The sequence below is a fragment of the Babylonia areolata genome, chromosome 3, assembly GCF_041734735.1.
Source record: "Babylonia areolata isolate BAREFJ2019XMU chromosome 3, ASM4173473v1, whole genome shotgun sequence".
Taxonomy (NCBI): Eukaryota; Metazoa; Mollusca; class Gastropoda; order Neogastropoda; family Buccinidae; genus Babylonia; species Babylonia areolata.
In genome coordinates, this window is record NC_134878.1 from 25209202 (window position 1) to 25222804 (window position 13603).

At 42.5% G+C, this 13603-nt stretch overlaps 1 protein-coding gene across 1 annotated transcript in view; it reads left to right on the plus strand.

The window, feature by feature from the left end:
* Positions 1-6967, plus strand: part of LOC143279882 (alpha-1,3/1,6-mannosyltransferase ALG2-like) — a 7630-nt gene extending 663 nt beyond the window's left edge. Inside the window, exons 2-5 of the mRNA XM_076584173.1 lie at positions 301-441; positions 1580-1766; positions 2472-2672; positions 3738-6967. Of these exons, the coding sequence (XP_076440288.1) occupies positions 301-441; positions 1580-1766; positions 2472-2672; positions 3738-4240 (1032 nt within the window). The 3' untranslated portion in view covers positions 4241-6967. The remainder of the gene's footprint in view (positions 1-300; positions 442-1579; positions 1767-2471; positions 2673-3737) is intronic.
* Positions 6968-13603: the final 6636 nt, after the last annotated feature.

The following is a 13603-nucleotide window of genomic DNA, read 5'->3' on the forward strand; positions in this document are numbered from 1 at the left end:
AGGTCCTGTGTGCAGCATGTACTTAGCACACATAAAAGAATCCATGGCAACGAAAGGTTGTTCATGGCCAAATTCTGTTCAATAGTCTCACCTTGATAAGAATGTAAATACAACTGCAAGCAGAAAAAGAGGAACAAAAATTGGTGGCATTATCACTGTAGCAACATGCTTTCCCGAGAGAGAACAGTCATAATTTCTAACAGACAATCCTTTGTCACACAAAAAAACAACAGTTAAAACATTACAATACACTCTAACAAGAAAACAGTCAATCCTATTCATTGTTGTTTTGATTTGCAGGTAGTTGCAGTGGGAGACTGGCTTCCGCGCAGCGTGCTAGGACGATGCCAAGCCTTGTGCGCCTACATTCGCATGATCTATGTCGCCGCCTTTCTTGTCTTTTTCAGTGGTCACCCCATTGATCTCATCTTCTGTGACCAGGTCAGTATGACCACTGTTTTAATCACAGTATTGTACTTTCCATTCACTATGCTTTAGTATATTTTTACTTATTTTATCTAATTATTTTGTCACTTTTATGTTGATATTTCACACAAACCTTGGATGGGCTCTCAGGGCCTGATCTGCGGGTCAGATTATGCATGGATCAGGCATCTGCTCCTTTTGTTCTTCCCAGCAGATAATAATAATAATAACAATGGTATTTATATAGCACTGAATCTCGTGCATAGACAAATCAAAGCGCTTTCGCACCAGTCATTCACACGCATGCATAACTCTAAAACTGTAGAAACTAAAGACAAGGAAGAGGCAGGCAAGGGAGGCTATTTTGGGAAGAGGTGGGTTTTAAGGCCAGACTTGAAAGAGCTGAGTGTGGAGACTTGACGAAGCGAAAGAGGAAGTTCATTCCAATTGCAAGGTCCAGAGACAGATGTGGTGTAGCATACATGCATCTGTCCACATGCTCTGACACCTTGAAACTGAAAACTGAATATTGATTGATTTGCATGTTGGTTGACTGGTCTGCTGACATTTTAATTGGTATGTTTCATTATAATCATGTTTGTACATGCATCAGTTTTTGTGTCATAACATCTTTTGAAATAACAGTTGGGGGGGGGGAATGGGGGGGGAAGGTGATGAGGGTGAGGGGGGTCTGATTTGTTGTTATTGTTTTTTTATGGAGTGGAGAGGGAGTGATTTGGGAGTGGGGGTTGTTGTGGAATTATCAGAACACAATCTAAACTTTTATATGCAAGTGCATGCTACAAATATTGACGCAAATGGATTTTTCTTTTTGAAAAAAAACTATTATTTTTTATTCATCTTATTTTCATACTTACAATTTTCACTAAAGTGAGAAGTAACATTGAAAAATTGAAAACTGGTCACACCTCCCCCCTACCCTCCTCTTTCTCTCACAAACACAAGTGTATAGACACACACACACACACACACACACACACACACACACACACACACACACCACATGGAGAATAACAAAATTTTGTTGGCTGAGAATCCACCTATCCATTTCCGAATCTCTGTATAGGTACTTTTGGTAGAAAAACAAATCACAAACTCTCTTAGAAATCCTGTGTTATTTTCTGTCCACCAGATATCCGCGTGCATTCCCGTACTGAAGTGGTCCGGACGCAAAATTCTCTTCTACTGCCATTTTCCCGACCTGCTGTTGACTGCTAGAACCACTGCTCTCAAACGTTTCTATCGAGCGCCAATTGATTGGTTGGAAGAACGTACCACAGGCATGGCTGACTGCATCCTGGTGAACAGTAAATTTACAGGTAGTTTCAGTTTCAGTTTGTCATGAAGGCGTCACTGCATTCGGACAAATCCATATGAGCTGCATATCTGCTAGGCATATACCTGACCAGCAGCATAACCCTACCCATAAGTCAGACCTTGAGCACATATCAGAGTGGATTTTTCCTACAGAATTTTGCCAGAGGATAACGCTTTTGTTGCCATGGGTTCTTTTTCAGTGCCAAGTGCGTGCTGCACACAGGACCTCAGTTTATCGTCTCATCTGGATGACTAGGCAGTTTGACTTTCAGTCAAACTTTGGAGAAAGGGTGAGACTGGAATTCAAACCCAGGCCCTCGTGGACACTGGGCGTGTCATGCCTTCGTTCCAGCTGTAGGTCAGTGATGTGTTGGGTGGTGTTTGATTCCATCCGACGTCTGCTAGACCATGTCGGTCAGTCGCTGTGTCAAGTCTTGGTGAGCCAAGCAGCTGACTTTGCATATGTGTGTGTGTGTGTGTGTGTGTGTGTGTATGTGTGTATATATATATATATAATTCTGAGTCATCTAATATTATAACTCTTTTAGTCTACATTTTAAAATTATAATAAATATTCATGAAAGTTTTCTGAGTAATCTGACATAAAAACTGTCGTCTTATTTTTTTGTAATTTGAAAATTATGAGATATATGTACATTCATGAAAGTTTTCGGAGTACTGATTGTCCACATGGTGGATTGTTTCAGCTGGCATTTTCCACCAGACATTCACGTCTCTGCAACACATGACGCCAGAAGTGCTGTACCCCATCCCAGACTTCTCTGCCTTCCAGAAACCTGCCCAGCCGGCTTCTGACGACTTAATCCCCAGTGGAGAGAAGCTTGTCTTTCTGTCCATCAACCGCTATGAGAGAAAGAAAAACCTTGCTCTGGCCATCAGGGCTTTTGGTAGGTCTGAGAGGTGTTTGGTGTGGAATAACTTTGACTTGTTGAAGTGTGTGTGTCTGTGTGTGCACTCCAGTTTTATGGTACACAGGATACATTTACAGACAGAAAAAAAAAAAGAAGAGAGAATTAAAAAGGGTGGCGCTACACTGTAATGATGAACTCTCCCTGGGAGAGCAGCTTGAATTTCACATGGAGAAATCTGTTGTGACATGAGAGCAATAGAGAAAAAATAATTGTATGATACAGTGTTCATTCAGCAAGATCATGATGCATATTTTTTGTTGTTGTTGTTTTGTTCAAGATAGCAGTTTGCTTGTATTGCATTACTTTTTTTGTCACAACAGATTTCTCTGTGAGAAATTCAGGCTGCTCCCCATTGCCAAGGACAACATTTTCTTGCTATAGGCTAAAAGAACCACTGTGTTTTAAGAGCATGCTGCACATGACGCAACTGGTTTACCATCTCATCTGAAAGACAATCACCAAGACCACCGCCTCACCACAAGGTCTAGTGGGGGGTGGGGGGGGGTGAAAATCCTGGTCAGTGTGGGATTTGAACTTGTGGACACTTGCTTCCTTGTTGGGAGTATTACCTCCAGGTCTCTGCTCCAATGTCATGCTCCTTCAGCAAGTTCATGAGGAGTAAGGTGACAGAATAGTTCAGACACTTATCTGCCCGTAAGGTGTCTGTGAGGGTCTGGGTTGGAATCCTGAGGTGTTAAACCGCGATCCCACGTGACGCATGCACTTGGTGCACAGAGAAAGAACCCACAGCAACAAAAGGGTTGTCCTCTGGCAAAATACTGTTGAAGAAATCCACTCTGCTCTGTACACAAATATGTATGCATGCACTCAAGGCCTGACCGTGCATTGGGTTATGCTGCTGGTCAGGCATCTGCCTAGCAGATGTGGCGTAGTGGAAATGGATTTGTCTAAACAAATTGATGCCTCGTTCAGAAACTGAAAATGAGACTGAAAACTGTGTTTAATGTTGCTTTTTTTGTCAGCAAACATTTGAACAATTTCTCTTTTCAAGATGAATTATTCTTGAATGTTGTTCTTCAGGACTGCTGCGGGCAGAGAAGAAAGTGGGACACCTGGTGATGGCAGGGGGCTATGACGACAGAGTGCGAGAAAACGTGGACCACTACCAGGAGCTCAAATGCCTCGCCGCCGACCTTGACCTGGGCAACCATGTCACCTTCCTGCGCTCGTTCTCTGACGCCCAGAAACTATCCCTCCTCCACGCCTGCTCCTGCCTGCTGTACACGCCGGACAGGGAACACTTCGGCATCGTCCCCATAGAAGCCATGTGCATGCGGCGCCCAGTCATAGCGGTGGCCAGCGGAGGTCCCTTAGAGACCATCGCTGATGACCACACCGGCTTCCTGTGCCCACCAGAGCCTGAGGCTTTTGCTGCTGCAATGCAGAAGTTTGTGGATGATCCCACTCTGGTGGGGAGGATGGGGGAGAAGGGGAAGAGGAGGGTGGAGGAGCTCTTCTCTTTCGAGCAGTTCACGGAGAAACTGGATGTGGTGGTGAAAGGGCTGACAGCGCCGGAGTCTTGAAACTGAAGGCAGCAGTGTTGGGACGGAGGACAGTGGTGCCACTCAGTGGGAGGGGAAGGGCTGGGGGGGAGGGGGAAGGCATGATACACATGTTCAGTTTTGACTCCTACATGAACATTAAATTAATGAATCACTGTGATATCAATGATTCACACTGTGTGTTTGTGTGTGTAGAGTGTCCCGGGACCCGATAAGATTTTTCACTTGTCAGAAGCACTGTGTAGATCCTGTCACATTTTTGGTTGTGGTTGTTGCTCACTCCACCCCCCAACACAGTGACAGTAATATTAACTCACTCCAGACGATGGAATGCTATAGCGTTCCTGACGTAAGGTAGCGTTCCGGACGATGGAAAGCTATAGCGGTTTCAATGATTAAAAATTTTTCCATGTTTTCCTCATGGGGTAGCATAACAATCGCAGCTACACCAGGCATTGCGAACTTGTCAAGGGTCGAATGGAAAGCTTCTTCATGCGATTCTGTAACAACACAGTTACACACTCCACAGCGAGCCATCGAGTTCAGGACACCACATGACAAGCTAATCTGCATACGTATTGAAAATGGTGTAGCAGGTGATATAAGTGGAAATTTTTGGAGCAAACTAGATCACGACAGCGGCTATTACCACTGCTGAAGTGATTGAAATGCTTCAAACTGAAGGTTTTGACATTGATGTGGATGATGAAGACGTTGAATAAAGTATCTGCAGTGAAGAAAGCAACCAGCAAGAAGTGATTCAGCTTCTGAGAGCAGTGAAAAGGGAGGGGGTGGGCATTCACACAACATGAGGAGAGGGGTCAGTGGGCCAAGTACAGTGAGTTTCATTCACTTATTGTATGTTTTGTATTTTTTGTGATTTTTTTCCTAACCCTAACAAATGGGTCGTCTGTTGGGAAGAGCAAGGGAGAGAACTAATCGTCCGGAGTGAGTTAAGTACCTTGACTAATGGTCACTATAACAGTGAGAAGAATACTGGACATGGGGAAGCATCATGATTGAAGACCATCTTGTATTGTTTTGTACTGTGTTGTATTGCTGTGCTGTGTTGTATTGCAGATCCAAAATGCACAGAACTGGCAGGCATTGGACTTCTGTGACTTCCGGTGTTCAGCAGTGATCAGGGTTTCAGGCCCTGTTTCAGCATGGTGTAGTGTCCTTGGGAAAGGCACTGTCCTCTGATTGTCCTTACTTGACTTCCGGTGTTCACCAGTGATCAGCGTTTCAGGCCCTGCTTCAGCATGGTGTAGTGTCCTTGGGAAAGGCACTGTCCTCTGATTGTCCTCACTCCACCCAGGTGTGAATGGGTGCCTGACTTTGGGAACGGCAAGGAGAGGATTGGGCCCCACCTTCCAGTGCGGAGTGCTAGACACAGTGGACATGAAATCACTGTGCCTATGGACATAAAAGCCACTAAAATTGCACTGTCTCTTAGTGCTGCAGCCTTGTGGGATAGCTGGCCTTTGGGAACCATCCCAGTGCCAACTGTCCTAAAACCCTCTTGGCCGAGAGAGTGGGGATGTACTTGGGCAAGACACTCTCCACTATAATCAAATTCTAGCCCAAATAGTCGGAACAGCAGTTGCCTCCTCTGCTGTTCTGATGGTCACGACTGACTATCATCATATAGGCCACTATAATGATAACAATAATAGAACATTTATATTGCACTTTCAAAAGTCTCAAAGTGCTTTACATTAACATGCCCGTCAGACACAAAGCACACAAAAAACCCACTCTCATACACACACGTGCACGTGTGCTTATGCTGGCGCGCACACATGCATGAAAAAAAAGGATATTGATACACAGAATACATATATGGAATGGAGTGCCTTGATTATGTAAAGACTGCTTGAAAAAGAATATTTTTTTCATTTGTTTTGAAAGGATGTGAGTGAGGGACTGAGACAGACTGAAAAAGGCAGTGGATTCCAGGTTTGTATGGTCGAGGTGGTAAAAGCGCACCCACCATTTTTCTCTGCAGTGAATTTAGGAACGCTAAAGATTCTTCATCAGCAGAGGAGCAGAGAGACCTTGCAGACCACTCAAGAAGCACCGGCACCATCTGTCTACCTGAGACAAGACAGACAAATATATATATATATATATATATACATATATATATGTTTGTGTGCTGATGTCATCACCTTGTAAACATTGGCTGCTCAGTCTCACTGTTTTGCCATTACAAATTGAAAAGGAAATTCTGTCTGGACGTTTACTTTGGGGGTAACTATGTTGACATGCTAGTGTGTGTACTGCGTGTGCATGTGTATGAGTGAGCATGCACGCTCAGTAGCCTTTCTTCTTATCATTTCTTTTAGATCACAAACATTATTTGAGCAACTAACGAAATTACGAAATTCAACACTCAGCTGTAATCTGAAGAGTTCTCAAAAACTGGAATGCACTGACCTTAACCAGTAAACTGGGGGGGGGGGGGGGGGAAGTAATTTATCTCCCCCTCCTCACCCCTTAAGTGCTTTGCTTGCTTGCTTCCAATAGTAACAAGTCAGTGGACACCACTGGAACTTGGATCAGCCATGAACATCAGCAGCATTATGTGCTCTTGAAGGTCAAGGTCACTTATGTGCTGCCATGGGAAAGGAGAGATCCATCATTAAACTTAGGACTGAGTCATGATTCAAACAGGTAAAGTCTTGACACTGAACTGCATTGCTACAAATGAAGGACATTGATTATGCATTAAAATTCCAAGAAATCATCTCTTTCTTTACCTTGGAATGCATACCTACAAGCAAAGAGAGAGACAGAGAGTGAGAGAATTACACGGACAAAAACCAAAAAATGCAATCAATGATCATACACAAGTTTTATTATGGAAAAAATTAAAAAACATCATCAGAAAAATATACCATCCTCGCACTGGGACATGTTTTGAATAGCACCTTAGCATGACCTTCAGCTTTTGACCTCAGACCTTAAAAAGCAAGGTGGAAGAATGGTCAAGACGCTTACCTGCCAATACATGTCCGTGAGGATCCGAGTTCAATTCCCAGTCTTGCCCTTTTCCCCCAAGTTTGAATGGAAAATCAAACTGAGCTTCTAGTCATTGGATGATACGATAAACTGAGGTCCTGTGTGCAGCAGGCGTTTGGCACACTGAAAACCAGCGTCTGTAAGCCACAGTCTTACAAGTAACATTTGTTTCACCATTGGTGATCTTCTTACAAGAGTGTTCTACCATTCCCCAATGGCAATATTCCATTCACTGTATCACTTTTCTTTGATCGTTTGATTACTACCACCTTCACTCATTTCTGCCAATGGTTCATTTATTTCTCTTCCATGACATTTCTGGACTGTGTTCTTTCAAAACAACATTTCACAAATATCAAGTAATAAATAACAAATAAAATCCCCTTTGTGTTTTCCAACACAAAGTTTTACAGTTGAAAAATATGTAGATCTACTTGTTTCATGCCAAAGACAACAGACGTTGGTTAAGATAATTTGTCATGGATTGCGTTGTTTTGCGGTGTGTTTTAGTTGGGCAGTCCTGATTTGGAAATGTGTGGTTGACTGGACTCTAACTAACGTTGTAGAATGTTCTGAAGTGCATTGTCTTTGTTATAAAATGAACAATTTTTGCAGCTTATTTTTACCCAGTATCAACAGAAACATTTTTTATGCCGGTATGAATGCAGCTGGTTTTATGACATGATGTGCTATTGTTGCTGAACAGAAGCTGATCAACACCATTCAGCAGCTCAACAACAAAGTGACCATAGGGGACTGCATGGTTTCCAGTCAGAATTGGTGTGCAACAAGGCTGTATCCTTTTCCCCTATGCTCTTCAGTACATTCCTAGAATGAACCAGGATGGAAGCTTTAGGAGACCAAATGGGCTTTGTGAGCATTGGAGGGCTGACCATACTAACTCGATTCGCCACAACATAAACAGAGTGGTTGGAGATTAAGCTGAACTAGTAGAACCTGACTTATAGAAACATACTCAAAGTTCTGGTTTGGGATGGAGATCAATGCCACAGAAACCAAGCTAATGACAAACTAAGATAATATTTCCACAGGGATTACAGCGCAGGGACAGGAACACGATGCAGTCAGTTCAAATACCCAGAGTCCATCATCAATGATGAGCGATCAAAGACAGAAGAACTGGCAAAAAGTGCTCAGACAACAGTGGCATTGTCCAAGCTATGACACTTGTGGGGAAGAACAGCAACATGTCTATGAAGTCAAAGGTCAGAATACTCCACTTACTTTCAATTCGTATGAATGTGAATCATGGGCACTAACAGCTGAACTCTTAATGAAAACCAGAGCAGTGAATACTTAACACTAAAAGATCCTCGTCATTTTTTGGACAGATCACATCACAAACAACCAAGCCCACAGGATCTTTCAACACCACACTGGTCCACATGAACATCTGCTGACAACAGTCAAAAGGAGAAAACTGAGGTGAAATGTCATAAGATCAAATGGCCTTGCCAAACTGTCCTGCCATCACACTATTTATAGTCCAGGGAAAAAACGCTGGGGAAGACAGCAAAAAAGATGGACCAACAACACTGAGGAATGGACCAGGGAAATATTCACAGCTCTAGACCCAGACCTGTGGCCACAATCAAAAAACCTAGGGAAGATATCAGACACCCCCATGACTCCCTTGGGAATTAAGGAACCAAGGTGAGACAATTTTTAGAGCAAAGATGGATATTTTGATATTCACCCAGTTTCCAGCAAAATAATGTACAATGTAAAACAAAAAATAAAAATAAATAAAAAAAGGTTTTGAACTTTTGTGTTTGATATTTGGAAATGGTAGTCCTAAGACCCAACTGTGTGGGATATCTGCTTCAAAACAAGAAAGGAATTTTCAAACTGTGCAGTTAATCATACACACATATACATCCTCAACCCTAACACTCCTACGTCCCCATAATTTTTTTCTGACATTCTTTACCAAGACAGTAAAGTAAGGGGTGGGGGGCGAAGGAGCTGTGTAATATGACACACCTCCTGTGGTTTTCTTTCTTTGCTTCTGGGAATGATTCTGTCTAGCGTCGCCCAGTCTTCTTCTGCTCCTGATCCTCGGCCTTCCTCCTGGTGCCTGCATTTTCTTCAGGGGCATCCTGACGTGCTTGGTTGAGGTTTGCTGGTGCCAGTTTGACATCACAGGCCACTGGAACCCCCAAAACCCACACCCAATTCAAAACTGACTCTTCTGTTCCACAATGACTGTCTGCCCTCTCGAACAAACAGCGAGATAGATATGTCAGTTTGCCTTCCCAGCATGATTTTCACCACAGTTCCGTTATTCATCAAAACTCCACTCAATCATTCAACTGTGTCTGCAGCTTTTGGATCCCTCAAGAACTTGCTGACCATTCTTTCATTCTGCTTGCCACACAGTGCCTGAAGTCTGGTCTTGGAAATTACTTTGCTGATGCCTGGTTTATTTGTCAAGAAAAATATGGGATTGTTCCTCTTGTTATTCTGTCGTCGTAAGATAGTGAAAGCGTTCTTGGCCAGTCGAACTGCTTCCTTCAACTCCAGACTGTCACATTGATCAGGTTTATTTGTCATTTGGAACAATTCCCTGGACCATCTCAAGATGGTGCTCTGGTCAGTTCCGGGGAACTCTTTATCATGACAGCTCACCAGAGTCAGAGCTGATGCCAACGCCATGTCAAGATTCTTGACCTTTGATCTCTGATTTTTCATTCTTTGAATTTCATTTTTCAAACTGAATGCTGCAAAAGACCAGATCTTTTCAGCACCTTCCTGCCCTGCCTGGCCATGGCCACAGTTCATCATCACGCTGTACAGAGATTTGCCTCCCAGCTTTGTCACCACTCGCAATCGCTCTTTTGGGCTGAGGTGCTCAGGCTCTCTGGCTGCCTCATCCTCTTCCCCAAACCAGTTATTCAACTTCTTCTCAAATCGATGGATGTTGTCTTCACTCAGAAAGAAGTGTGTTCGTGTATCTGTGAATCCCATACCACTTAATGAAAACATCATTTTCAGGTTTTCCACTTCTTTCAAGCAACCGAAAGCATTCTTTTCAGTGATGCTAGCCACCCTTTTTCATCCTCGTTCAGTTCTGAGGCAAATGGTGCTAGGAAGCTATCGTTGCCAGACAAAAATCTGTGCAGGTTAGCCTTAGACTGAAAATGTGGGTATAACTCCAAAACAGGAGGATCAAAACAATCTCCATCTGTCCAAAATATCCAGAAATGTTTTGAGGATCATTTCTTTCCTTCTCATTCAAATCCTGAACCTTTTCGAACACTCTGTATGCCTCATGTGCTGTCTTCACTACTTTGATAGCCTCGTCAATGTTTTTATCTTCTGGGTTCTGCTACAGTTGTCCCTGAGTTCTGTAAGACGGGACTTGAAGATCTGACCACAAGTGTCCAACAGAAAGGAGTTTTGGGGTTACATCTTTGTTGCTTCTATGGCCCATTTCTTTGTTTCATCCCAATGCTTGTGAACATGGTGTATACCAGCAATCTGCTAGGCTAAGTAAGCATCTCCCTTTCTCTCAAACACTGTCTCAGTACATTTGACTGCATCATCATCTTCTTCAACATTTTTCATCAACATCTGAATGAAGGGGGTAAGTCTGGTTCTTTTCTTCCCATCTGGATCCAGTCCTCTTTTTTTTCATACAGTCTTTTTTTATGTTCAAAAGGTCTTTGACAGCAAAATCACATTCATGTGACAGTTTCTTTTCAAATTCTTTTTTTTGCTTTTTTTAATTTTTTTTATTACATATATTTTGGGTAGTCTCTCCTTTGTTTGGTAACTAGGAACTTTTGGTACAAATTACATTTCTTTTTCTTTTTTTCTTTTTTTTCTTTACAAATTTCAATGTATTTGCATTCATCGACATTGGTTTCTGTTTATTATTTTTGGTGATTTGCTCTGGGACATTTTTTTTTCTATTGTAGAATGTAGAGTGGTTTTTATTTCTTTCCAACATTGTTCTACAATGAGTTCTTTTGTTTTTTGCCAGTCTATCATCTTTATTTCTTCTCTCATTTGTTTAAAGTTCCCTTTCTTAAAGTTATATGATTGCTTGGGTTCTTCATATTCCTGGTCATCACCTAAGTACGGTGAGAACATAAGCACTTCATGGTCATGTTTACCTATAGGGGCTAGGTGTTCTATATCTGATATTTTGTTTTCATCATTAACTATTACCAAATCCACCTAGGAGGCAAAATTGCACTGGCTCTTAGTGCTGCAGCCTTGTGGGCTAGTTGGCCTTTGGGAACCATCCTAACGCCGACTGTCCTAAAACCCTCTTGGCCGAGAGAGTGGGGATGTAACTTGGGCAAGGCACTCTCCACTATAATCAAATTCTAGCCCAGATAGTCGGAACAGCAGTTGACTCCTCTGCTGTTCTGATGGTCATAGTCGGACACGACTGACTATCATATATATATATATATATATATATATATATATATATATATATATATATATATATATATATATATATATATATATTACCAAATCCAGTATATACTTCTCACCGCACCACATTTTCTTCCTTCACATAATTATTTTGACGATTATTTTTTTTATTTTTTTTTTAAGAAAAAAAACTTCAGTGGCGAAGCATCAGTTGATGAAAGTCAGGTCATCCTGATTTTCACCTAACTGCAATAATATGAATTATGATTAGATCAAACGAAATAACGGAATTCAGAATTAAATATTTCTCAGTCTCAGTGACATGAACAAATTCCGATCAACGATCTGCAAATTTCAGGCTTTCCACCATTTTTCGTCGCAATCCCTAAAACCAAACTTCTTCACTAAGAAGGGGTGTGGAAAGGCCGCAATGCTTAATTTTTGCCCCAAATACTGTACCTGTACCTAACTTGAGTACATCTGGCTCACTCCACAGCGGGAGCGTATCGATACTCCCCCGTGTCGATACTCCCCGTACACACACACACGTACGTGTGTGTGTGTGTGTGTGTGTGTGTGTGTTGTTGTTGTTGTTGTTGTTGTTGTCTTCTTCTTCAGTTTAGCGTCTTTTAGCCATAAGTGTTATTTGACAAAGATAGGGGGGGAAAGACGGCTACTGGAGAGGGAAAAGTAACTGTTCATGTGTGTGTGTGTGTGTCAGTGTGTGCCAGTGTGTGTGTGCGTGGTGCGTGCGTGCGTGCGCGCGCGCGTGTGTGCGTGCGTGCGTGTGTGTGTGTGTGTGTGTGTCTGTTGGATAATTATAATTGGTGAAATTTTGCTTTAAAATTGAGATTACAATAAAAACATCCTTAGAACGAAATGCTAATGATAACAGTAAGCGAACTTGACTAATCAACAAAGATTTGAATCGGTATGATTAAGCATTAATAACCAATATAATGTAATGCGATTAGCAACATATAAACAGGTAAAAAAAAAAGATATTAATTAATTGTATGATTTATTTAAGGCATATGGTTTTGAGGGGTGGGGTTATGCGTCAGTGTTTGCACGGCATGGATTGTTCATGTTTTCGGCGATTCTTTTTATTGATTGTTTTCACACACACACACACACACACACACACACACACACACACACACACACACACACACACACACACACACACACAGAGAGCGTTTTGCCGCTGTAAGATTTAGCACGGATAATGATGTTACACTATGATAATTTGTAATACATAAAATAAAGAAGGCAATTAATCAGTTGTGTGTACTGAGCAATTACCGCTCGTTGCATTTTGAAAAAAACCCATACATTTTCGTTTCGTTTTTATTGACTATTTTCACACACACACACACACACACACACACACACACACACACACACACACACACACATGTATAATATATACATTTTTTTTTGGTTTGTTTGTTTGGGGGCTAGGGGGTGCACGGGAGGGGTAATACCTCTAGAGGCGGCTTGTCACGCTCTTCCAGGAGTGGTTCGTCCTCTGTTGGTCCCCATCAGCACCCAGCTCTCACTTATGGGTCCTAGAAGCTGCTAGCATGCGGCAGCGCCCAACCCCCGGGCAACGGCTTTGACAGGCTGGCTAAACTAGGTGAAGGTAGCCGACGGGTCTCAAACCCTCAGTGAGTCAGGGCTTGTCTACCCAAACATGTGAAGACTGGATCCGGCGGACTCTGCGGAAGAAACCTTCATGGTTCAACGGAGAGGAAGGCGGTTGCAGCAGAGCACTGTGGAGTGCTGAGGGCAGGATGAGGCACATAGGACATCCTGGTCATCCACTGCATCCGTTTCCATCTCCAGTCATCTTGACCTCGTTTTGCCACTGGATACAGACGGTCTTGGACAAGAGAGTGAGGTCGACGGTGCGCAACTCCTCCTCACTATAAACAAAGTCATCGCTCA